The sequence below is a fragment of the Tamandua tetradactyla genome, chromosome 22, assembly GCF_023851605.1.
Source record: "Tamandua tetradactyla isolate mTamTet1 chromosome 22, mTamTet1.pri, whole genome shotgun sequence".
Classification (NCBI taxonomy): Eukaryota; Metazoa; Chordata; class Mammalia; order Pilosa; family Myrmecophagidae; genus Tamandua; species Tamandua tetradactyla.
The window spans coordinates 14,964,537-14,990,179 of record NC_135348.1 but is presented as its reverse complement, the minus strand read 5'-3'; the positions used below and the strand labels follow the sequence as shown (position 1 = coordinate 14,990,179).

At 31.5% G+C, this 25,643-nt stretch overlaps 1 protein-coding gene across 7 annotated transcripts in view; it reads right to left on the bottom strand.

Moving 5' to 3' along the window:
• Positions 1-25,643, bottom strand: part of FBXW7 (F-box and WD repeat domain containing 7) — a 234,666-nt gene that overhangs the window by 4,100 nt on the left and 204,923 nt on the right. For all 7 annotated transcript variants that reach the window (XM_077139781.1, XM_077139779.1, XM_077139782.1 and 4 more), the window contains 8 exons: positions 25,097-25,179; positions 21,985-22,126; positions 12,526-12,660; positions 7,348-7,471; positions 5,237-5,373; positions 3,915-4,028; positions 2,560-2,741; positions 267-492 (listed from right to left, as the gene is read on the bottom strand). In XM_077139781.1, the coding sequence (XP_076995896.1) occupies positions 267-492; positions 2,560-2,741; positions 3,915-4,028; positions 5,237-5,373; positions 7,348-7,471; positions 12,526-12,660; positions 21,985-22,126; positions 25,097-25,179 (1,143 nt within the window). The remainder of the gene's footprint in view (positions 1-266; positions 493-2,559; positions 2,742-3,914; positions 4,029-5,236; positions 5,374-7,347; positions 7,472-12,525; positions 12,661-21,984; positions 22,127-25,096; positions 25,180-25,643) is intronic.

The window sequence follows — 25,643 nt, the reverse complement described above, 5'->3', positions numbered from 1 at the left end:
CAAAAACTCAGGTTCCAAGACAAATATTTGTATTTTAGAGGGAAAGTGGATCACAGAAAAACTGAAACATTACATAAAAAATATTTTAAAAATAATTTTGAAATTTATGCTTTATTCATGCCAATTTTAAAGTACATATAAACATAATCTGTTTCGTCTTTTTTGGACTGTATTGGATCAGCAATTTGACAGTGATTATCTGAGTAAAACAATCTAATGATTCAATAGCAGAGCATTTAAAGGATAGAACAGATACAATTTCTTACCTGTAATGAATAGACTCTATTAGTATGCCCCTGCAACGTGTGTAGACAAGTCTCAGTCTCTGGATCCCACACCTTCACCATAAAATCATACGCTCCACTAACAACTCTCCTGCCATCATATTGAACACAGCGGACTGCTGCTACATGACCCATCAAAACATGTAAACACTGGCCTGTCTCAATATCCCAAACCCTAAGAGTGGCATCTCGAGAACCGCTAACAACTCTGCAGATGGAGAAACAGAAAAAAATGCATTAGAATTCTCAATAGCTTGAGAAAATATGATATATGAAGTCAGTGGTTTCAAACATTTTTTTCCTTTTCTTAAGGAGGAACATCTGTTTTCAAAAGAAACCCTGTGAAAACTCTTGATATATATAAACACATAAAATTGGAGTTACTCTACTGGAATGGGAGGTTTGGAGGCTTAGAATCCTCCCTGTTTGGTTCCCCTATATGTAAGGGATTCAGTAGTACCTTGAGGTTCTGTGGAACCGAGTTTGAAAACAACTCTACTGTATTTTTTTTTTTAAGCAGGCTCTAAAGATATACCATGAGATCTTGAGTTCAGAAATAAAATGCTAATGTGGGCATATATAGAAAATGCTAATGGGAAAATTCTGGATGGTAGCATTTTGAATAAATTTTCTTCTTTTTGCTTTCTGTCATTTTTTAAAATTTCAGTTACAAACACATATTCCCCTTTAGATTAGGTAAAATATTCAATAAAGGTTATTCAATAACACAAATGAGAATTTGGAATTTAAATAGCTAAAGATCTGCTTTATACCATACATTCTGGTAAAATTAACCACTTGAAAATGGTTTGAAATATGTCCTCAAAGGCTGCCTATTCATATTATGATTATGATTATAAATATTCAATATTTATATGGAATATAAATATGGGAACTTTAAGATATACAGATTTGTAAAACCACACATAGAGGCAACAGAAATCCCTTAAAAGTATAGGCCATCATTATTAAAGTTATACTCTTCTGAAGAACAGAACAATACAAATGCTGTAATCATCTTTGGATTACAAGGCAGAACTGATAAGTTGGGTATCCTTATGTCATTTTTAAGAGATAAAGAAAGGCCATAATTTCCACATTTGTAAGACTAAGTAACCGAAGCATAAAGAGATTTACATCAGAAGTTAATGAAAACTGGAATGTAAGGTCTCTTGATAGCATCCATCCAATTTTAATACTAGAGTACACTGTTCAAAGTAGTCTCAAATTACAACCAGAAAGGTACTTCACATTTGCAAATCTATTGTGAAATTTGCTTAATGTCTCTTAATAAAGAAGATGCTATTGACCACAATAAAGACAAGACTATGGCAGAGGCACTGAAAGGACTCTAACATAAAGAGAGCATTTTTGAAAGTATACTGGGTTTGGAGTTGTAAAGATTAAAAACATGAGCAACTAAAACAGTCCCTACCCTTAAGGAGCTGTGTGTGTGTGTGTGTGTGTGTGTGTGTTCAAATGAAGCAGAAGTTACTTTTGCTTAAGGGGTATACCATGAAGATGTGTTGAGAGAAAGAAAAGAAATTAATAGGAGGGCTGTACAGAAAGAGATAGAAGCAATAGCAAAAACACTGGATAAAAAGGCAAGCAATCCAGTTTGGCTAAAACCATTTTGAAAACTCGATTGAGTTTCTACCAAAACTTAATTTGGTAGACAACAGAAGGTTTCCAAAGGGTACGGAACAGGAGAGCGTCATGGTCATGATTATAGGGAGGTTTCTCTGTTGTGTAAAAAGGTTAGAGCATCAAGTTTAAAAGCTATGTCAATAAGTCAAGAGTCAGGGCTGTAATGTAGTGGTAGTAGGAGGGTAGGTATAGAAAGACTCAGAGGCTTCAAGCCTGAATGACTGAATTTGTCCCTCTCACAAAAATATGAATATATATATGTGTGTGTATATATATTTATATTTTGTTTGACGATGATGAGCCATCAAAGATGTTGAACAATAAAGTTAAGGCATCATTAAAAATTAGGAAGTAGAGCATTTTAAGGAAAGAGTGGACCATATTATCCAATGAGGAAGAAAACTGAAAGAAAACTTCCCATTTTAAATTAATATCCTCCTACTTTTCTAATATAGAAACATCTAAAGTCTATTATAACAATAACATCTTAATGTTATTTAAGATAACATTATCACTTTCTCCCTATTAAACACAGTAAATCTTATACAAGCTGGACTCTACACAGAGAGGCCCCAAATTTACAAGCAGCAGAGGAAGAAGTCTCAACTATGATGGGATCTTCTCTTACCTTTTTTCATGGAGATGCATACAACGTACAGTAGAAGTATGCCCATATAAGGTGTGTATGCATTCTCCAGTCTCTGCATTCCACACTTTAAGAGTCCGATCTGTAGATCCACTAATGATAATATTATCTCTCATCTGTGATGACCAAACTCCACCTGTGTGTCCCACTAATGTTCTCAGACACTGAAAAAATACTTCAGACAATTACTTTTGGGTAAGAAGGAAAGTAAATTAAATTACATTTTAATAGCTCATTAAAATCTATAGTAAAGTTATTTACTCAATTGGACTGCTTGGCACATCGATATAACATGATCCCATCACTGTTTATTGCTTTGTTTATTCAGTAGCATTACATACTTACACATGCAGACATATCTGAGGAACAAGTATGTAAAAAGCAAACATTTCTCACTAAAGTATGATAGCTCCAGCCTCGCTTCTTGAATGAAAGACTACTAAAACTGCAACTTGTTTTTTTCCATGGGAATAATGAATGAAAGAACGACAACAGTGTTGGGTGTGGTTACATACCACACTTCCTCTGAATCTACCCCAAGGCAGTGGTTTGGTGCCAGCCTAACTACTTCTAGACAAGTAAAGACAGACATCAAAACCCTGAAGCCAATCCAAAACTAATATTACATCATGGAAAAATGAAGCTGCTTTTAAAAATTTTAACATCTTTTGGAATATTTAGAAGATTTTGGTCCAAGAAGTTACAACGCTAAAAGACTTTTTAAAAAGATACATATTTGTTTTCACATTCTCTTCTATTATATTTTAGGTGGCCAATTATTTAATTCATAGAAATATTCTTCATTAGACAAAGACAAGTAATCACTAAAGAACAAATAAGGTAAAATATTGAAAACAGTCAAGTTGATAGCTTCGACTATTTTTTTTTTCCAAACTCTCATTTAAATACCTAAGTCTGTTTAACCTCCATCACACAGGGGGTTGAGATAACTCTAACATGATTTATTTAACTTCCAAATTTTAGGAAGCTTATCAACAAAGCAATTTACCAGGAAAACCAAATATCTCTCAATCATCTTTTTGGAAAAGTTAAAAGAGTAATGACATATAAACCCTGATGGTTAATAATTAAAAGATGGGACAAACTAAACCAAGAAGATGATACAGCACATCTGTAAAATCTTAAAATCATAAACTTATCATAATATCATCATTATCCTCATGAGTAACTTCATCCAGGGTGACTTTCATAAATACAGAAAAAAACTATCAAAATAAGCTAAGGTAAAAAATGAACCCTTGCTTTCTCTCACTGGTCTATCCTTGCAAAGATATACACAGAAGGTGATTTTGTGAAGATTAAAAGAAATAGCTTACTTTGCCTGTGACTGCTGACCAAACTTTCAAAGTGTTGTCATCAGAACCACTAACTATTCGGTTACCACAAAACTGTAAGCATGTGATCACATGATCATCATGTCCTTTCAGCACCTACAAAATACAGAATCAGAAATATGTTATTAAATTAAATAACAGAAATATGTTATTAAATATGTTTAATAACATATTTAATGTTATTAAATTATGACGAACATATTAAATTATGTTCATCAAAATAGTGGTGAAAATAAAAATGAAGCCATAAGCAGGAATAGTAATTTTTAGTCTATTTCTAGACTAAAAATTTACATAAAATATAGAAGCATCATCCTTTCTGGCTGATGACTCAGTTATTAAACATTTTATTGTTTCCAAATTCTACTATTCATATTTGAAACATCAATTTAAAAATTATACTGAGTCAAGACCTCATAAACACGGTTCAAACATAAATGCATTTTATAATCATATATTTTATCTGTTTAAACCAAAAGAATATACATTTAATTTTTGCAGTTTTGCCACCAAAAACAAATGAAAGCATTACTAACCAGAAAGACAAGAGTATTACAGCTTTTTCAATATAAACTAAGAAAACATATTACTAGACCAATGCTTTCCCAAATTGTTTTTTTAATTGTAAAAATATATCTAAGAGGGCAACAGTTGCTCAGTGGCAGAATTCTTGTCTGCCATGCTGCTGGAGACCTGGGTTCGTTTCCTGGTCCCTGCCTATGTAAAAAAAAATAAAAGTATTCCTACTCCACATTTAAAAAATGTGTATGTATATATGTGTATGTATATATATATATATATATATATAAAAGAATGTCAAGCATTTTTACCATTATTTATATATTTGAAATGTTAAAAAGAAAGAATCTGAATTGTGCTTAAATTTAGAAAAATAAAATGCAAAACAAGAACACTCCTCAAAAAATCATATTATTACCAGGTGGTCAGAGGAGGCAGTAAATTCTTAGATAATGTATATGGTGCAATAAAATTCAACAGGGTGTTCAGAGATTTTTATTCCTATAAGATAGAAACACATTCAATTTAACATGTCTTTTAAAAAAATACAATTAGTTTTTAGATTAGAGAAATTAGCAATAGAGGAATATTATCAGTCACACTTATAGTTATTTTTAAATGTATTGTTTTCTTTTTATAGGAGATAGCTTATAAAAAGCTATTGACACTTATTCACTTATTGACACTTATTGACTTATTGACAGGGCTTGTCAATAAGTGAAATAGCACATTAGGTACGAACACTGACTAATAGTTTCTGTTACATTGTGTAATACTTCAGTTACCTTAGGAGATTTGAGTTCTCCTCGCCTCCAGTTAGTATCAATTCGGTGCTGTCTGATGTATGCACTTTTCCATGGACTGTGTATGAAACCTGGTTTTATTACTTTTCTTCTCTTGATATGCAATGGTTCATCAATTCCTAAAGTTTGAAAGAGTTAAAAGAGTATAATTACCTTCACCAATAGTAAAGATTATACATTTTATCTAATTTTCCTTTATGCTCAAAACTACATAAATATAAGACACTGTCCAAACACTAATATTTTTATTACAAAACAACAATGTAAAGTTTGCAATCTATGTGCCACTTTGATTTTCCTCCATGTTTCTGTATTCACCATTTAATTTTTCTCAGAATGATCCTATGAAAACAGACAGGGCAGAATTTATTATTCCACTTTATAGTAACTTGAGAAGAGAGGACTTCACTTCTTAAGTTGTTTAGTCCAAGCCCCTGACAGGGCAGAGGCTGAATTACAAACCAAATATCCTGGAACTTCACCTCAAAGTTTACTAATTTGGACTAACCATCAACACTGTCCTATTTGACATAAGCTACATGATGGTGGGGATCACCTATAGACAACCTGTTTCATGCTATCTGATTCTTTATAAAAAGTTTTATGTATCAGACACAAATAATATTTTTTTCAAAAATGACATTTTTTTCCAGATGCCTGCTGGGAAAAATATGTCACCCCTTTAATGAGTATAGATGATACCCATTCTTCCACTGTGAAAGGGGATTTTTTTTTTTAACAGATTTCAAGAACATAAATTCCATGACAACTGGAAAATGGCAGTTCATATTGCTATAAAATGGCAATATATTCCCAGAATTTAAGAATGTCTAGCTCACAGAAGGCAGTCAATATTTGTGGAAAGAATGAAGAACATACTGAATTTTTTGAGCATTTAAATGGTAATAGAGTTACCATATCAATTTTATTGATATATTCACATACCATATAATCATCCAGAGTATACAATCAATGGTTCACAGTATTATCAGATAGTGGTTCATTCATCACCATAATCAATTTTTGAACATTTTCATTACTCCAAGAAAAAAAAGAATAAAAATAAAATAAAAAAACCACCCAAAACATCTTATACACCAGTTTATCCCCCCTATTATTTATTTATTTTTTGTCTTTATTTTCTTACTCATCTGTCCATATACTGGATAAAGGGTGGGTTAGCCACAAGGTTTTCACAATTACATGGCCATACCAGAAAAGCTATATGGTTATATAATCATCTTCAAGAATCAAGAATTACAGTTCAACTGGTTCAGGTGTTTCCTTCTAGCTATTTTAATACACTAAAAATTAAAAAAGGGATATCTATAAAATGCATAAGAATAATCTCCAGAATGACTCTCAACTCTATTTGAAATCTCTCAGCCACTGAAACTTTATTTAATTTCTCTTTCCCGTTTTGGTCAAGAGGCTTTCTCATCCCCACACTGCCAAGTGTATACTGTCCCTGGAAGTCATGCCCCATGTTGGGGCAGAGGGGAGGGCAGTGAATTTACTTGCAGAGTTGGCTTAGAGACAGTGGCTACATCTGAGCAACAAAAGAGGTTCTCTGGGGGTGATTCCTAGGCATGACAAAGTAGGCTTAGCTTCTCCTTTGCAGGAATAAGTTTCATAAGGGCAAGTCCCAAGATAAAGGGTTTGGTCTACTAAATTAGAGTCCCCAATGCTTGTGAGAATATCAGAAATTCCCCAGTATTATAGTTTTGGGGTTCCCTTTAAATCATCTTGTCTTGACTTTTTCACTGTTTAATAATTCTACTAGAGGCTGAGAAGCAAATCAATTACATTTGCTGTTAGTTATAGTGCTTGTTAAAGGTGTTAGCTGCAATATTTGCTCATTTGAACATGTGGAATAACCTGTGGGTTTTATATAAGTAGATGAATGTAAATGAAGATCCATTTTTGTTTCTTTGATAAGCTGCTATCAAAGAAAAAAATTCTTTTTTCTCATTTATCTGCTACTTCAGTCTACTTGTACATATTCTTATTTTTATTTTTCCTATTTGTTTGCAGAATCACGTCAAGCTTATTCAAAGCACAAACATTTTCCTTTATGTGATTTTGAACTTTACCCTCTTCTTTGCATTTTTCTCTCCAGAGAAGGTTGTCTTCAGCCAAAATTCTCCAGTAGCGACATGTCTGAGCTGCTTGTAGTAGATCTTTGGGTTCCAAGAATGAAAGCACATAAAGTGCCAGCTATGTGAAAGAAAAATGCATAGCATTTCCATATTTTCTAAAAAGCATAGAAATAATAGAACCTCTACATTCTAATTTCTAAAACTGTAAAAGGCATTGCCTTTTCAATATTCAGTCTAAACAAATATACCAGTTTCCAAACAAATCATCCCACTGATTTTTATGAACTTCATTCCACTAATTCCTTACCTCTTCAAAGAATACTTACTCAGTCTCTCTGTTTCTGCTCTTGCCTTTGCTCTGTGAGACTTAAACTCAGGAATCCTTCTATTATTTTTTTACTCCCAGTATTATACTGGTGTTATTAGGTTGCTTAAATTTTGTCTGTTTTACCCTCCCCAACTGTACTGTAAATTCACTGAAGAGAGGACTTAAAAGCTTGCCTAACATTTGCACACCAATGTTTATAGCAGCATTATTTACAATTGCAAAGAGACGGAAACAGCCAAAATGTCCATCAACAGATGAGTGGCTAAACAAACTGTGGTATATACATATGATGGAATATTATACAGTTCTAAGACAGAATAAACTTATGAAGCATGTAATAACATGGATGGACCTAGAGAACATTATGCTGAGTGAGACTAGCCAAAAACTAAAGGACAAATACTGTATGGTCTCACTGATAGGAACCGACATTAGTGAATAAACTTGGAATATGTCATTGGTAACAGAGACCATCAGGAGATAGAAATAAGGTAAGATAATGGGTAATTGAAGCTGAAGGTATACAGACTGTGCAACAGGACTGGATACAAAAACTCAGAAATGGACAGCACAATACTACCTAATTGTAATGTAATTATGTTAAAACATTGAATGAAGCTACATGTGAGGTATAGTCTTTTTTTTTTTTCTCTCTATTATCATTTTCTTTTTCTGTTGTCTTTTTATTTCTTTTTCTAAATTGATGTAAATGTACTAAGAAATGATGAATATGCAACTATGTGATGATATTAAGAATTACTGATTGTATATGTAGAATGGAATGATTTCTAAATGTTTTGTTAGTTATTTTTTTTAATTAATAAAAAAAAAAAAATCTTGCCTAACAGCCTGACTGATAAGAGATGAGACTTCAAATATTTCGTGTGGTGTAATTTCAGATTATTTCTGACATTAGACATCATAATAAATAGTTCTTCATCAAATCGAGTGTTTATTATCACAATGATGAACTCTTCAAACATTTACATCCTTGACTGTGAATGACAAAAAAGTTGGACAATTATTAAACCATTCCACAGACATATAAAAGTAATTGGATTCTAATTACATTGCTTAAGGGGATTTTCCTGATAGGCTAGACAGACTTGTTTATTTGAGCTAGCTGTTTGTTATGCCATTCATCTAAAATTTTGGCTTCCAATAACTACAAACTATCATATTTTTTGAGTGTATAAAGCCAATTCACATAATTAAAGGAAAAGGAAGAACAGGAGAAATTATAGCCTCTAAGTATGGTATAAAAGCTTATGTAGGTCGGGCCATGGTGGCTCAGCAGGCAGAGTTCTCACCTGCCATTCCAGAGACCCGGGTTTGATTCCCGGTGCCTGCCCATGCAAAAAACCACTTATATAGAGAAAGAAAGCCATCAAGTTTAGTTTTCATATAAATTAAATTACAAGGATTAAAACAAACTATCATTTAAGGACAAAAAGCATAATTTGTATATAGAGAGAGATCATCATTCATCACATATTGTTTAAGCACATTCTGTATACAAAGTTATCCTACCAACCAGTATTTAATTTACAATTACTATTGATTAGTGACAGGGAAATACTTTTTGTGGAATACTATTTTTGGTTTATCAGAGAAGATTAATTAGTATCATATATAGAAAGTGAGACATTTAAAATAAAAATGCATAATTGTATTCAACAACATATGAATACCTTATAACACACACGTACACATTCATATACCTCAACATGTACTTTTTAATGGATATTCTATATGACAATTTTAAAATTATCAATTAATCAAAGTCTGGGCAAGTATGCTTAGTGTCAGTACAACAATAATGTAATGTTACCATATTATTAATCTTTTATGTGAAATTATAATTTCTATATTATATTCTACATTTCACACAGAAATTATCAGATGCTAAATTGTAACTGTGGAAAAGAGATGCACTTACTGTCCAAAATATTTAGAATGGTTATATAAAAAAAATTATTCTTTTTCTCTTTTTTTTGCTTTAGTCGTCAGATAATTTATAGAAACATTCAGTAAATGTTAAAAGCTAGGAAATAAATTAAGAACATCTTATATTTCAAAGGCATATCCAAAAATCAACAGACAAGCTTTCCTTCATTCATACTGATTAAGAGTTCATCTAGTCCAGCATATGCAGGCATTAAAGAGAAATATATAAAAAAAAAAAAAATTATTCAGGTGCTAAAGAAAGTTGAAGTGCTAACTCCATAGGTACCTGGCACATTTTTCTTTAAAGTAGCAATTTAACTCAACTATGAACTTCAACTTATTACACGTTTATTTACAGCTAGCCAGTTCTACAAAAATATCTAGGTAATATGGAAAACATATACAACAAAATAGAAAAACAAACAAAAAATTCAGAACCAGAGAAAATGTAAATCAGAAAGATTTAAACCCGGACAATAGTAAACATAAATATGCTGGAACAGTCTCTTAGATGATATTTGAATTAAACTATAGCAATTAGTTTGTATGATTGTTACTGTACATTGTGGGGAAGCATACCGTTTTCTCAAAGGAAGTGATTTTTTTCATGTGGGGCTTCGTATAGGGGACACAGAATAGCCAGTGTCCTGAAATATATCTCAGCAACAGTCATAGGAGGGGATTACAGGTTTCCTATAGCTAAGTCAAATGTTTATTTAGATGGTTTTCTCTCCATTTGGCTTAAAGATAAAAATCTAGATTAGTACTACTTCCTAAGGACTACTTCTAGCAGACAGATGGTCTTAAATTGAAATCTCTTTCAGAATTACTTTTCCCTTGCTCAAATTTGTAATTCCAGTGGGCGATTTTCTCGACAACCTATTAAAAAGACCACCACACTGTACTTAAATGGTATACAGTACCTTTGTAGAAGTGCTATATTTCAGTGAATTATAAAGGAATAAAGAAAATGACTGATTCTATATTAAGAATTTCAGATTTTGTTCTAGATTATCTAATATATCATTATGCTTTTCTTAGTATTCGCTTAGAAATAGGGATAATTTTATAAGACTAGTGAAACTAGTGAGATTTTTGTCAAGGTTTTTAAGATTAGTAAGTAAATATTGGTAAAGAGCTTTCAGATCTAGTGAAATTAATTATAAGTAAAATATTATGAAATCTATTTCCTGACATGAAGGTAATAATGTATTAAATAATGATAGTACTTAGTCTCCAATAAGATAATACTAATTTCCCCAAAGACTTAGGTCTATACTATTCTTTCCCCATATATAAAATACAGCATTTTTTAAAAATAGGAAACATTTTTCTAGTAGTTGAAAATATAAGGAAAATACAGATGATATGCTAAGCCAGGGGTTATCTCATTCTCCTAGCTAACTATACTTCTTTTTCCTCAGGCAATCTTTAAAAGAACACTTAAGCCACGAGAAATCTTAACTGTATTTCCCTTGGTTATTGATAACTTGTACATAACTCCCAGACTCTTAAAATTATTTTCACGTTCTTATTTTTTTAAATTACAATTTTGAGTGTTGAGGTTGCCTTGGAAATTAAAATAAATCAAAAGCAAAACAGAAACTATCACCATTGCTGGAGATAAGGAGACAACTAGACTATGAAAAAATCTGTATCTTAACAAAAATTACTACCTTGTAAATAAAAAGGACATCAAGGGTAACTATAAGAACAATGTATCAAAGATGAACAAATTCACTTGCAGTCAAATATCTATGAAAGCGCTTCCTATTATTAACATCTTTCTGGAAGCAAAATGGCATATGCTACTTTCAGAAGCCAAAACTATTCAAAGGGTTCAGTTTTAGAATGAGCTAGCAAGAATAAAATTATTTTTCTGGGACAAAGTCATTTTTAACATTCACTCCAAAGAAAAAAAATTACAAGAAAAGGAGGATGTTTCCTCCACTTTGCTTTTTCCAGCAGTTAAACTTAAGTTTCATACATTAAATGTGATGAAACTATTTTATTCCTATCCTCTGATAAATTATAATTGGGACTATTTTTAATATTCTTTTAATACTTAGAATGGTTATCTAAAAAATTGACTTTTTCTGTTCAAATGTGATGTTTCAGGATCATCTGCAATGGTACTTTGGTATTTTAGCATTTTCTTTTATTTTGTATTCTTAGTGGATATATAATTAGTGGCATATAAATAATGATGATTAGTATCAATCTATGATGAAAAAGTGTCAGCATATATAAAAATATAAAAATAGATGGGCATATAGTTCCAAAAGAAATGCTATAGAAATGTAATTAGTATGGGAAATCCGGGTTTATGTATGTGTGTATATGTAATGAGGGCAGGGAGGGGAACATGATTAACAGAAAAAGATAAACACGTGAAATTCCATGTATTTTTTAATGACTATATAGTGTAAATATACCAGAGAACTGCAATTCAATAGAACTACTGCTTTAGGATGGACTTCGAATCAACAAACAACAAAATAAGAGGAAATGTTTACTGATGTTTTAATAAAATCAGAATTAAAAAAAAATCCACTATAAGGAACATACTAAGACAACTGAATTTGGGCTTCAAATAACCTGGGGAAGAAAACTTGGTGAAGAAAAAATATCAATTAATGAAACACAATAGTTTGCTTTCATATATGTGACCTATTACAGTTGTGGAAAGAAATCACTCAGTCCTTAAGTATACTTCAGTCTCAGAATTATATTAAATCATGGCAGTTTGTCAATTTATAACCCTCTTAAACACTATCTCAGACTGTTAAACTGACAATACTGACTATTATAATATTTAGCATGAAAATGTTTAAAGGTGGTAGCTGATGAGTTATATACTCAAATAGTACCCAAAGAATATAACTGATAATTCTTACCTCTTTAGGGAGCAAAGAAATGAAGTCTCGTTGAAACTGGGGTTCTATCACTTGCATCATATGTTTGACTTGCGTTGGTTCACAACTATCAATAAGTTCATCTAAAGCAAGCAATTTCTCTGGTCCGCTCCAGCTCTAACAAAGAGGAATTAGGTATTTTTATCATTTTAACAGATGTCCCAAATGATAAACTCCTGAAGGAAAACCCACATTCACACACAACCATATTTGAACAAGGTAGAACTGTATAACAAGTGACTACCTATAGTGAAATTTTTCTCTAGGAGGCATTGAAGTATAAATCATTTAGTCTCATCAAGTTTGTCAACCACTTTTATTTTTTAAAGCTTTTAAAATAGTCATGGTTTTGACAAAAATAGTTTGCATTGATTGAGTTATAATTTTATGTTCACCTAACTACCAAGATTCTGGATGAAAAACAAAAATTTTATTTTAGAAACATCAATGTGGATTACTGAGTAAATGGGGAATTTTGACTAATGATTTTCTTTTCTTCACAGTCCTTCTAATGGGCTCTATAAAACTTGATGGTTTTTTTTAACATGGTTTTAATAAGGCATTCATTTGAGAGTTAGGAGAGTAGTAGCATCATTTAGAGAAAAATTAATAACTGGGTATACTGTACATCTGACAAGTGTCTTCTACAAATTAAAAGGACTCTGATTTGTTAATCAAATATAATTTCAGATTAAAAAAACAGCCAAAAATAGAAAACAGTTACTGATTTAGTAGTAAAATTAGAACATGAACAAAACACAAAAGAAGGTAAGAAATAAAGTACTACATCATTAAAAAAATAAAAACATAATTATACTTCAAAAATATGTGATTCTTTAAATGGCACTAGGGGATTATTAACAACAACAACAAAATATTTTTTCTCAAACACTGAGAAACACCTGCACAGAGAAGTCATGATTCTTAGAAGGAAAAAATTAAAAAGCCATGTGAAGAATTTAAAATATTAGAATTTTCCCTCACAATATGATCACAGTAATCATGCAAAACATTTAAATAACCTCACAATACTTAAATGAAAGAACATCCTTGAGCAGACCTTTGTTTCTGGAAATCTATGCTTATTTAGGTATCTTTGTGAATTATTATATCCATTTTAGAAATGAGTGAAAACAGACCAGTAAGTGCGGTTGGAGCTAGAAAGATCTGGATTTTGACATTCCATTTCTTGTTCAAATAAGAAAATCAGATTTTACAATATGTTAAACAGATAACTGAAAACTGAGATATATATTGAGGATACAGGGAACCTTATTCAGAATGTATTTTTTAAAAGTATGTACCCCTTTGAATCTACAGTTAACTTCATTTGTTCTTTCTTATCATAAAGTGTAGATTACAGTAATATTATCAATCATAAATAGTGCTTAACTACTTCCATAGTATTTGTCAAAAACATTACCTCATTTAATCATCAAAAAATCCTGGAATTATTCCCATTTTACCACCAAATATAAGGAAAACATAGGCTACAATAAGTTGTGTCCTTTCCTTTCACATCTATACATACACACATACATACCCAGATATCCAGAACATTTACTTTGGGTACTCACCTTGCATTATTTTTCAGCAGGGTGAGGATTTATAATAGAAATTAAAATACACATATACAAGTATAAAAACACATCTGACCAAGTAAGGGCAATTAATTTGAAATTTAATTATTTTTTATTGCTTTCCCTCACATAAATCCCCATATAATCCTGGTTCAAAACTAACCTCCTTTACAAAACTTAAACTGATCAAGTTCCACTTACCCCTGACCATTTAGTATTGATAGTATAATATGGTTGTTCTACTTCATTTACACTAGTAAGTGACTCATAGACACTAGTATAAAGACATTTTGGGTGATGGAAAACTATGCTGACTTGATTAAAATGGAGCTTTACTTAAGTCACTTGATAACAGAATAATTTTAGTGTAAATTTCTTACTTTCCCTTGCCTATCTGAATGTCTGTTTTTTTGGGGGGGTGGTAAATGTTTATGGTTAAATTTTGATATAAATATAAAGATAGCTTACATAATCTACTATAGTAAAAAGATAGTGAAAACCTTTTAATGTATTATTACTCTATATATTCTACATGCATTAACTACTCACAACAGTTATTATATATATTTCTGCTTAAAGGTAAAATATTATAAATATGTTTAATGTTTTCTTTTTTTTTCACTTAATGTGTTTTTAGTGCTTTAAAATGAGAGTGGGAATAGAAAAACATTGTCTTTACACAGTATATAACTGCTAACAGATGAAAAATAGCTTTTATCAAGGCTTTTGAGGAATGGAGTACGGAATGAAAAAAGAAGCCAGAACAGAAGACAAACAACTAATTCAGACCTCAGATAAATGTTTGAAACCGTGTCAGAAAGTTCGATACATTTAAGATAAACTCCATGACAAAAATTATGCTTGCATAGCACCATATTCCTAAGACTTTAAACAAACATGAGTGAAATGAAATTAAAACTGTTTTGATTTAAATTATATATACATTCAGCAGGATGACATTTATAACATAGTATTCAAAGGTACATCACTGACAAAGATTAGTAATATAAACTATGACTACATAGTAAATGACACTGTTTCCACTGACCATATATATTCAACAGTTGAATTACTTAAAATCACATTTCTTATGTGGTTCCATCAAAGATCTGGACCATATAGGCAGCTTTCCTCTTTCCAAGCTGGATTTCTTCCCTGAAATCCAGACCTGTATATAAAATTGGTTACTCAACATCTATTCTTACATCTTATTCTTATGTAAAAAAAATTTAGTATGTCTAAAACTTATCTCCTGATTTTTTTCTCACAGTCCTCCCCATTTTAGTAAATGGCAACTCCATTCTGCTAGTTACTCAGGCCCCAAATTCTGGAATTGTCCCTGACCCTTCTCCTATATAATCAGATGGATCTGATCCATCAACAAAGTTATGGGCTCAAACTTCAAAATATATAAAGAATCTGACCATTACTACTCTGGTCAAGCTACCATTGTCTCTCAATGGGATTACTCCTAGAACTTCCTAATCAGTCTCCCAGCTTCCCACCTTTGCCCCCTTCATTCTATTCTCCACACAACAGTCAGAGTAGTGTTGTTAAAAGAAAGTAACTCTTTTGTTCAAAACTCTTTAGTGGCTTCCCACTTTACTCAAAGTAAAAAACAAAATCTTTAGGTTGGCCTACAAAATTCTGTCTACTAAGTTCTCTCTTATTTACTCTGCTTTAGTCATGTATGCTCTTCTGTGCCTCAAACACACTAGGCATGCTCTGCTTCAGAGCCTTTTCACTTGCTATTCTCTGGAATATTCTTTCCCTAATACCCACATAACTCAGTTCCTTATTTCCTTCTCTGAGAGTTTGTCTGGGCAACTTTTCTAAAATTGCAAACCAATTCCAAAAACTCTCCACCCTTTTTGACTAGAATGTTAAATTACATAAAAAAGGGCCTTTTGTTTATTTTCTTCACCACTGTATTCCAGAACCCAAAATAGGGCATACCACATGATAGGTAAGCAATAAATATTTGTTGAATAAATGAATTCCCCAAATAGTCAGAAAATATTGCATCAATGTCATCTCAAAGCTCTCAAGAGAATGTTTCTCATCTTTATATTTGATTTCTAGAGCTTGTTTGCTTTGTCTGATTTCAAATTTTGTATAAATACACGGTTTAGCAGCAAGGGAAGTATGTACTTACTTGAAAACCTTGTAGCTAACGATTATATTAAAAGCACAATAACAACAACCCACAACAAGTTTTAATGAGGAACAGTGAAAAGAACTAAACTAGGTATCAGGAGACAATTCTTAGAGACACTGCCACTAATAAGGTTATAACTTAATCTCTTTAGGCTTTAGTTTTTTTGTTTGATTGTTTTTGTAATCAGCAAAAGGAAAGTGCTGGATAATTCTGGTAACTATTATTATATTTCTGTTTACAAAATTAGTTATTCTGCAAAAGAAAACAACAAATGTTCCTTCGTTCGGGTTTCATGGTAAAGTAGGTTATGTGGGAATACATTTAAGGAGATAGGAAAAACATTCCTAAGTTGAAAAAGGATTAAAAGAAGCAAAATTAATTTTTTGAACAAAATCACAGGTTTGAAAATTTACCATGGGAGTGGTATTTTATTTCAGGTAATTAGAGAATACAGGTAAGGAAGAAGAGTAGGCGCACTGAACGGTAATCAGGGAACTTATACCAGTAAACTCACTGTGGAGCCACACAGAAGTCCTTACTTAGTCTGAATCTCAGAGATCCATCTGTATCATGTGGGACTTGATTTAGAACAATGTGTGTCCTTCAACCCACCATGTACAGTCTGACTCAGTAGTCGAGATGAGGCTGAGTTTTTTTTTTTCTTTTAAACAAGTAAATCATCCACTGTTAATTCAGGTGATTCACAAACCAGGATTTGGGAACCAGTGCTCTATATGCTACTCTTAGTATACCATGCAGGTACGATTTTTTATGAACATAGATGGTACTGCACCTAAATTTCATATGGTAAAGGGCTCACTTTTCTAGCATCTCCAACAAATATTTATGTAGTCTGTTTGAACAGTCCCAGGATTGGAGTACTTACTATATCCCATTGTACTGTGGTCTACCTCTAATTGTTAAGTTCACTTTGATCTACATCTGACTCAAAGAACATGAATCCAGCATTTAATTTCTGAAGAAACCAAGAATCAGCCTACTTCTACTTACATATACAAAAGTCTCTGAAATATTAAAGACCCCTGGTCTTCTCTGGCTAAACACATGACTTTCCTCAACTCTTCCTCATGTAACAAAGTTTCTTGATCACACTATTCCAAATAGAATTGCAAAGTATATACTGAATTCATTCTCTTTGGCACTATCCTAAAATTTATTTTATTGGCTAGCAAATAAATGAGAAGAAAATCTAAATAAAATAGGGAAGAGAACATGTACAATTTCTCAGCCTGCCATGAAATTTAATTAAATCCTTCAATTGCATTTTTACTCCAAAACACAAAAGTATTTTCTACTTTATCATTTTTAAGCATTGAGTAGTTTAATCATAAATTTAATGCAAATAAACTTTGATTAAAACAGTGTTTGGAATAAGATTTATATAGTGCTAAAGCTCTTCCACATACTTTATCTTTGATCCTCATAGCAATACTGTGAAGCTGGTGTTAATAGCCCCTTTTTAGACCTGAGAATATTGAGGCTCACAAAGGCAGTTTCTTGACCAAAGGAGGAAATTAGCATTTATTGAGTATCCATTATATTTCCAAGCATGGTTTCAAGCACAGTTACATGTTTTCTCACTTTTGACAACCATTTAATATTATATCCACTTTACAGAGGATAAAAATAAAGGTAAGGCTGGTTATATAATATCAACAAAATTATCCAGTTACTAAGAGTCAAAGCCAGATTTAAATTAAAAGCTAGATCTCCTAAATCATATGGGCTTCTCATTATATTAAAATAGATGCTCCTGAATATGAATTTCAACGTAAAAGGATGCTAAAGTCATTGATGTCTTTAGCTATTTTGAAAATTTCAAGTAAAAGAACATGTTAATATAACAAATGACATCAACAAACAAATAAAAGACCAATCCTTTTCCCACAAATCAACAATCTGAAGCATCAATCTGGCTGCCAAAAAGAGTATAATGGTTACTGAAAATTCAAACAGTACAAAGTTCCTGGTTTTTGTTTTTGTCTTTAATCTGCACTTCTACCATGCGGTAACATTGTTTCAATTTCCTTTTAGCCAAATTATTTATTTTCAGTTATCATTTATTCTCAGTTGATTTATAAATTGAATACAAAGCACTATGTCAGTATAGATGGAGTTGAACCCCAAAAATGCTGTATCACTGCCTCAGGAGGAACAGTAGAACGGTAAGGGGAAAAGCTCTCCCATTTTGCTTGTTATGCAACAAAAAAGTCATCAATAATGCCTCCACAGCATATATTTGGAGAAATCATGCCAGTTTAATTATCTCTCAACTATACCACATAGGTCAACTCTCCCACTTTACTATGAAATTATATCTTTCTACAAGTTAGGCATTAAAGCATTATAAGCCCTTAGGTAAGTGATTCATCTGTAGTTACTTTGTGGCACCAACTATGAAAATAAAGGGCAGTGCACAACAATGAGATCCTGGGTTTGTCAGACAGACACGGCACTCAAAGGATTAAGGTCCTGATCTACCTGTTTAGTTGACCTTTTCCTACTAGTAGGTTTCTCTGTTACAGGATATTTTGCTTGCTATTTTAAATAATTCTATTTTAGATAATACTACATTATTCCTGTTAACTATGAACAAGTTTTCTTCACAATAACTATTCTTCACATGAAACAGCAATCAAAAGACCTTTTAGAGAGAACCTTCTGGACCAAAGGGGGAAGAGTGAAATGAGACTAAGTGTCAATGGCTGAGAGATTCCAAACAGAGTCGAGAGGTTATCCTGGAGGTTATTCTTACGGATTAAGTAGATATCACCTTGTTGTTCAAGATGTAGTGGAGAGGCTGGAGGGAACTGCCTGAAAATGTAGAGCTGTATTCCAGTAGCCATGTTTCTTGATGATGATTGAACAATGATATAGCTTTCACAATGAGACTCTGTGAATGTGAAAACCTTGTGTCTGATGCTCCTTTTAGCTACTACATCAACAGAAGAGTAGAACATATGGAATAAAAATAAATAATGGGGGAACAAATGTTAAAATAAATTCAGTTTGAAATGCTAGTGGTAAATGAAAGCAAGGGGTAAGGGGTATGGTATGTATAATCTTTTTTTCTGTTATTTTATTTCTTTTTCTGTTGTCTTTTTATTTCTTTTTCTAAATCGATACAAATGTTCTAAGAAATGATGAATATGCAGCTATGTGATGATATTAAGAACTACTGATTGTATATGTAGAATGGAATGATATCTTAATGTTTTGTATGTTAATTTTCTTTTAATTAATAAAAAAAGTTAAAAAAAAAAAAGACCTTTTAAAAAGACCAAAAGTTCGCCTAACATTTCTTATCTTATTGAATTTCATTGATTTTAAAAGACAAGTTGGATTTTTTTTTTTTACAATTAACATATTTGAAATTGGGATGCATCTAACAATCTTAGATTTCGTGAAATACTGTGTGGTAACATTTTGACATTTCTTTTAAAAATAGATGTATTAGCTAAGCCAGCAAGCACTGTACAATGGACTTTGTAAAATGCCCTCAGAGCAAAATACAGCACAAATTCCCCCAACTATAGATCAATATTAAATCTCTTAGAATTGAGAAATATTCTAAATGGCTAGCAAATAATATTTTGGTACTCTAAAACACTGGGAAAAAAATGGGCCCATATCACATACAAAACAAATCTTACTCTAGACTAACTTTTGAGAAGAAATAAACCTTTCCATATAAATAATCATTTTGGAGGCTGTAGTATCAGTTGTGTAGTTTTCTATCATATACGTATTTTCTTATAAAAATTAACCAAAATCAGCTTCTGCTCTATTCTCAATATTCTCTATATGCATGTAAAAGTGTCATAACATACACCCCTATCCTTGCTTCCTTGTCTTAATAAAAGGAATACTTTCAAGATTTTTAAATACTTTAAATCTTTAAAGTATTTCTTTAACACTATAAAAATGGCTGAGTTTTATTTTCACCTCTTATTAACAGATACATTTCTTTTTTTAAAAGGAGGTGACAAAATAAAAAATTTAGAATTCTGATAGCAAGCAAAGGAAAAAATGGAAATTAATGAACACTTTTTAAAAAAAAAACCATGAACCTAAGGGGGGAGAAAAAAACTAGGGGAAAGGTGGGGGAAAAAGGTAAGTTTAAGCAACAAATGACTATGTAAATGAAAACAAAAATTCATCTTAAAAACTTCCATTCCGTCTAAAGCAGAGATTTTCAACCTCAGCACTACTGACATTTTGGGCCAGATAATTCTTTATAGGAGGTTGTCCTCTACATTGCCTCTACCCACTAGATGCCAACAGTCTTGCCTCACTGCCCGAACCCCACTTCACCCAGCTATAATAACAAAAAATGTCTCAAGATGTTTTTGTCTCAACCAGGGGAAAAAATAGTCCCTGCTGAGAACTACTGCTCTAACTCTCCAACTAACAATTGAAAAAAAGGTTATTCTAGTTCTTCTGAAATCACCTGGCAGTTAGAAAACAATTTTTTTAAAATTCCTTTAAAAGCAACATTGCTCCAAGTTGAGTTTTCCAGCTACAGAAGAAAAAAATTGGGACATTTGGTTTTAAATACCTAGGACTTACATAAATGGACATCTTATAAATCTGAAATATCAAAGTATCTTATTTTCCAAACATATCCCCTTAGCATTCATAAAATACCCAAATATTCACGCAGTCCAAGGCAAATGAAATATTTATCTTACATTAGTATAGTAGCTAATATCAGAGATACCTCCACTTTATATAATATTTACTATTTGCAAAGAATTAAGTGACATGCCTGCTACAATGCACACTTGATTTATGTGCATTATCTCACTGGAAGAAGAGGAAAACTACCTTTATATCACAACTACATGTTATAAAATGCACAATAGTCAACTTTTTATTGTAACCAGCCTTCCCAATACACTTTCAAAGAATTTAAAGCACTAGTAAAATTCAGATTTTTCACATGTAAGCCACACAGAAGCACGGTACTGATGACAAGAATCGGCATCAAGTCTTTGAGGCTACTATGGAAGTGATGGATAAGTTACCACAAGACCTATTAGCAGAGTGCTTACATTATTCCTAAAGGCCTAACACACCAGCAATGCAGTTTAGAAATAAGTGTATATTCCACAACCTCACAAATCCAAACATAAAGGAGAAAAAGAAGAAAGTTCTCATTTAAAAATAAAATACAAAAATTCAAATGCATAGTCATATAAAATAAGCACTGGAGTTAGTGAATTATTACACCTAAAAATTAAAATCCCTTATTTTTTATTGAGATATACTACATACAGCATAAAATTCACCATTTAAAAGTGCATACTTCAGTAGTTTCCAGCATATCCATCATGCTGTGCAACCAAAACCATTATCTGATTCCAGAGCATGTCTATTATACCAAAACGAAAACTTGTACCTATTAGCAGTGAATCTCAATTTCTCCCCTCCCCCATCCCATAGCAACCACTAATTGATTCACTGTCTCTAGGGATTTGCCTATTCTGAACATTTTATATAAATGGAATAATACAATGTGCGGCCTTTTGTATTTGGCTTCTTTCACTTAGCATAACATTTTCAAGGTTCATCCACAGTGTGGCATATAACAGTATTTCATTCTTTTTTATAGTTGAACAATCCCTTAATTTTTGCAGAAGCTAAGTGAAGCATTTCAAGTACTGTGTTGAGACATGTCACCTGAAACATTTTCAGCCATTCCTGGAGGCCTGTAGGTGGCTGAACAGATGTAATTCGGCGACGTTGTTGCCCTTGGCCATTGGCTGCTCTCAGGTCCCCAAAAGTTGTTGGTGTTGCTGAACATGGTACAAGCCCAGTGGTACTACAAAAAACACAAGAATGGAGCAAAGATATATATTTATTAAGAATAAAAGGCTCTAGTTTAATAAGGAGAATTATGATCTGGCATATTTTGAACATCATTCCAATTATTACTTTTACTTGCAATATTATTCCCAGAGAGCAGGGGTCTATAAAACCTATTTTACTATTCCCAGAGTTAGTTTCCTCCCTTCTATACAATCATCTGTAATCTATCTTACAATGGTAAATGTCCATGAAAGACTACAACTCTTTCATACATAATGTTAAAGTATTTCCTTAAAACACACAGGTCCTACTTTTCCTTAGACTAGTCCTGAGTGACATAAATACATGTTTAAATTTTATCGATGCTTAAAAAAACTCAGATGTAGAATTAGTATGTTCTTATGTTTTGGATTTAACTAGTCATATTTTTCTTTAAGTTTGATCCAGATGCTTTTTAAATTGTTTACAATAATGATGTCTCTCCAGTTTTCTATTGTTGTTCATAAACCTTAATCCAGATGATACTTGACAAGAACAATCCTTGATTAGAAATGTTAAATTTATTCAAAACAGTTTAGTACTGAGAACTTATTTGTTATAGGGCAAACTTAAAAAAAATGGGATCATTCAAACATTTTTACCCAATCATTTAAGCTTTGAGATAGTCAAAAAACAAAATGAAACAAAACCTGACAATTCATTCTACCTGCCACTAATAAAATGCGGGAATAAGGTCTATCTCTAAGGTTGTCAAACACTCCTAAAAATGACTAATTAATAGCAAAAAAGAGTATACTTACAACTATATTGCTAACATATTGAACTTTTACTTTCCAATTTCAGTGTCTAATTTAAATTATTTAAACTCAAAGTAAGTAGTTAACATCTTTATTTTAGAGACACTTAGAAAAAAAGGAGCATGAAGATTCAGTTAACAAAATTACCATCTGTAAAGTAATCTTTAATTCATCAAGTTATGACAATATAGTGTTTTAAATCCAAATAATAAACATACATTGTATCACAATAGTCAAGTATCAAGTTCTAATAAATTACTAATGATATAATTCCCCTGATATTTTCTGGCACATCTCATCATTTTACTAAAAATGTCTCAATCATCAGACAGAAAAATCTTCATGTCTATCCACTCCTTTTAAAGTATTTTTCTAAGACAATTTCTAACATTCAACAATTAAATCAATTTTTTTCTCTCAAACTTCAAAAGATTACATTTTCCTTTTCTCCAAAATGAAGGGTATGCTTATAACTTAAATTTTCTAAGAAAAATTGATCAGAAATCATAGTTTTATCTCATTATTTGAAAATTTATCATAAATCTCACAAACATCAATTATATACCTTATTAACTGACAATGTCTCCAAAAATACATGCGACTAGATACGCTGTTTGCTTTAGTAATAAATATAACATAATCCAATGCAATATAACAAATACAATTTCATTTTGCTTCAGTAAGATTGTAAGTTAAAAGGCCAAAAATTCATCTTTTGCCACTTCAGCTATTTTTGCAATAATAAAATGAGCAGCTAAAGAAAAATTTTACCAATGTTCTATAATACAATTTAGTACTCATTTATAAGTTGCATTAAAAACAAGTGAATGATTTTATAACTTTGACCTGGCATTAAGTATTACTAATAGAAGACCAAACAAAATAATATGGTTGATGGAATAAATACATTAAATAGCAAATTTTTAACATTAAACTCAACTTTCTCATCCAAGAAATACTTTTTCAGGCTAGAAGGAAAAAGCAAAAAAGTGAATAGAGTTTTACTTGTCTCTCTATCACTCCACACCCTCTGGTGGAAATGCCAAAAAACAGTGAAATTGTCAAAAGGCAAGGAATAAGAAGAAGGAGAAATATTAACATGGGTAAAATACACTATAAAGCATCTCCTGAATAACTAAGAGATAGCTTCATTTTCTCTTCTGTATCATCGCTGCATTTTTTAATGTAAAACTATTCTAATTATTACAATTTCTAAATTTCATAGGAGATAATTTGACAAAGTTTCCACAATTGAATGAAATAAAAATAAACTGTTTCATGAAAAGAGCTGTAATCTGTAACAATGCTCAATTAAAAAAATTGTATCTGAGAAATGTTCATTTTATGGCATCTTATAGAGTAAAAATAACTCAAAATAAAAATATTTTAGGGGAAAAGAAGAAATGCTAGAATTATGAACTGCTTATGGTTTCTGTGGCTAACTTTCAATCAGTTATTTGAAGAAGTGAAAATTGTGCAAAAAAGGGCAAAAAACTCAAGATAATTTTGTCATTAAAATTTTAAAATGCCACATTCCAAATGACATCCAAAGCCATTTTTAATTGGCTGGATACCAAATATTGTGCATAAGTTAGCCTAATTAGCGTGAGAGTGGGAAGAGTTTTATACCTATGCAAAATCCAAAAATGACGGAATGAGGCAGGAAACAAGACTACAATTGTATTTAGTTGTTATGGAAACTATTCAACTAGTGTAGAAATGTATGTGTTAAAAACATAAGATTTCCCAAACAAATAAAAGGGGATTTCTAACACAGTAACTGTGAGGTTTATTTCGCTGCTAAAAATACGTATCTTCAATTTTTCACATATAAATATCCATCATAAAAGAGCTGTTGGTATGGTAACAAAACACATTTAGTCATATTCACATTTTAGGATTTACTTTTCAGAATTCCTTTAAAAATGTGATTTGATAATCTGTTCATAAGAGAACTTCTGCTTGTATCTCACTTCAGTGTATTAGTAAAATATAAAGCCATAATCTTTTCCCTTGCTTAAAATGATGAATTTCTTAATATTCAGTGGTCTTAACATGTATTAGCCAACAGTGTTAGTGATATTATTATCCCATGAGGATAAACTGAAGGAAAAGCTCCCAGAATCAACTCTTTAAAGAAATGTGAGAATCATGAGAGAAGCAATTATTATATTTAATATTATTACCTTGTATATTCTGAGACTTTGCATGGTTTCTTTCCCAAAGAAAAAGAACGGACCTCAGAACCATGGTCCAATTTTCTTTTCATCTATAAGGTAAAACAAATAAGATACGTTTTTACAAAAAAATAACCTGTCCAACTATCAAATTTAAGTTAGCACTGGTAATATTGAAAAAAATATTAAATTTTCACATGCCTACAACGTTATTTAGGCACAATCAATTAAAATAGTAATAAATGTTTCACAGTTTCTTCTATTAGTTCTATTCTGTTTTAATCTTAACAAGACTGAAAAGGTGGATTTCTCTTCACTAATATTTTGTCTAAAAGAACAGTGCATGGTAATTTCATCATACATGCTTCCTTGAAAATACATCTCACAGGATTTCTAGTTTAATAACCAATATAAGGGAAATCTCACATTAATCCAAACAGAAAAGAACCATACTTAGCATGCCTTTCTCACTGATCTTCATTTTCCTTTAAAAATACATTTGAAGACAAATAACAAAACTCAAAATTTCAAATCAGAACTAAGAATTGAAGAAACT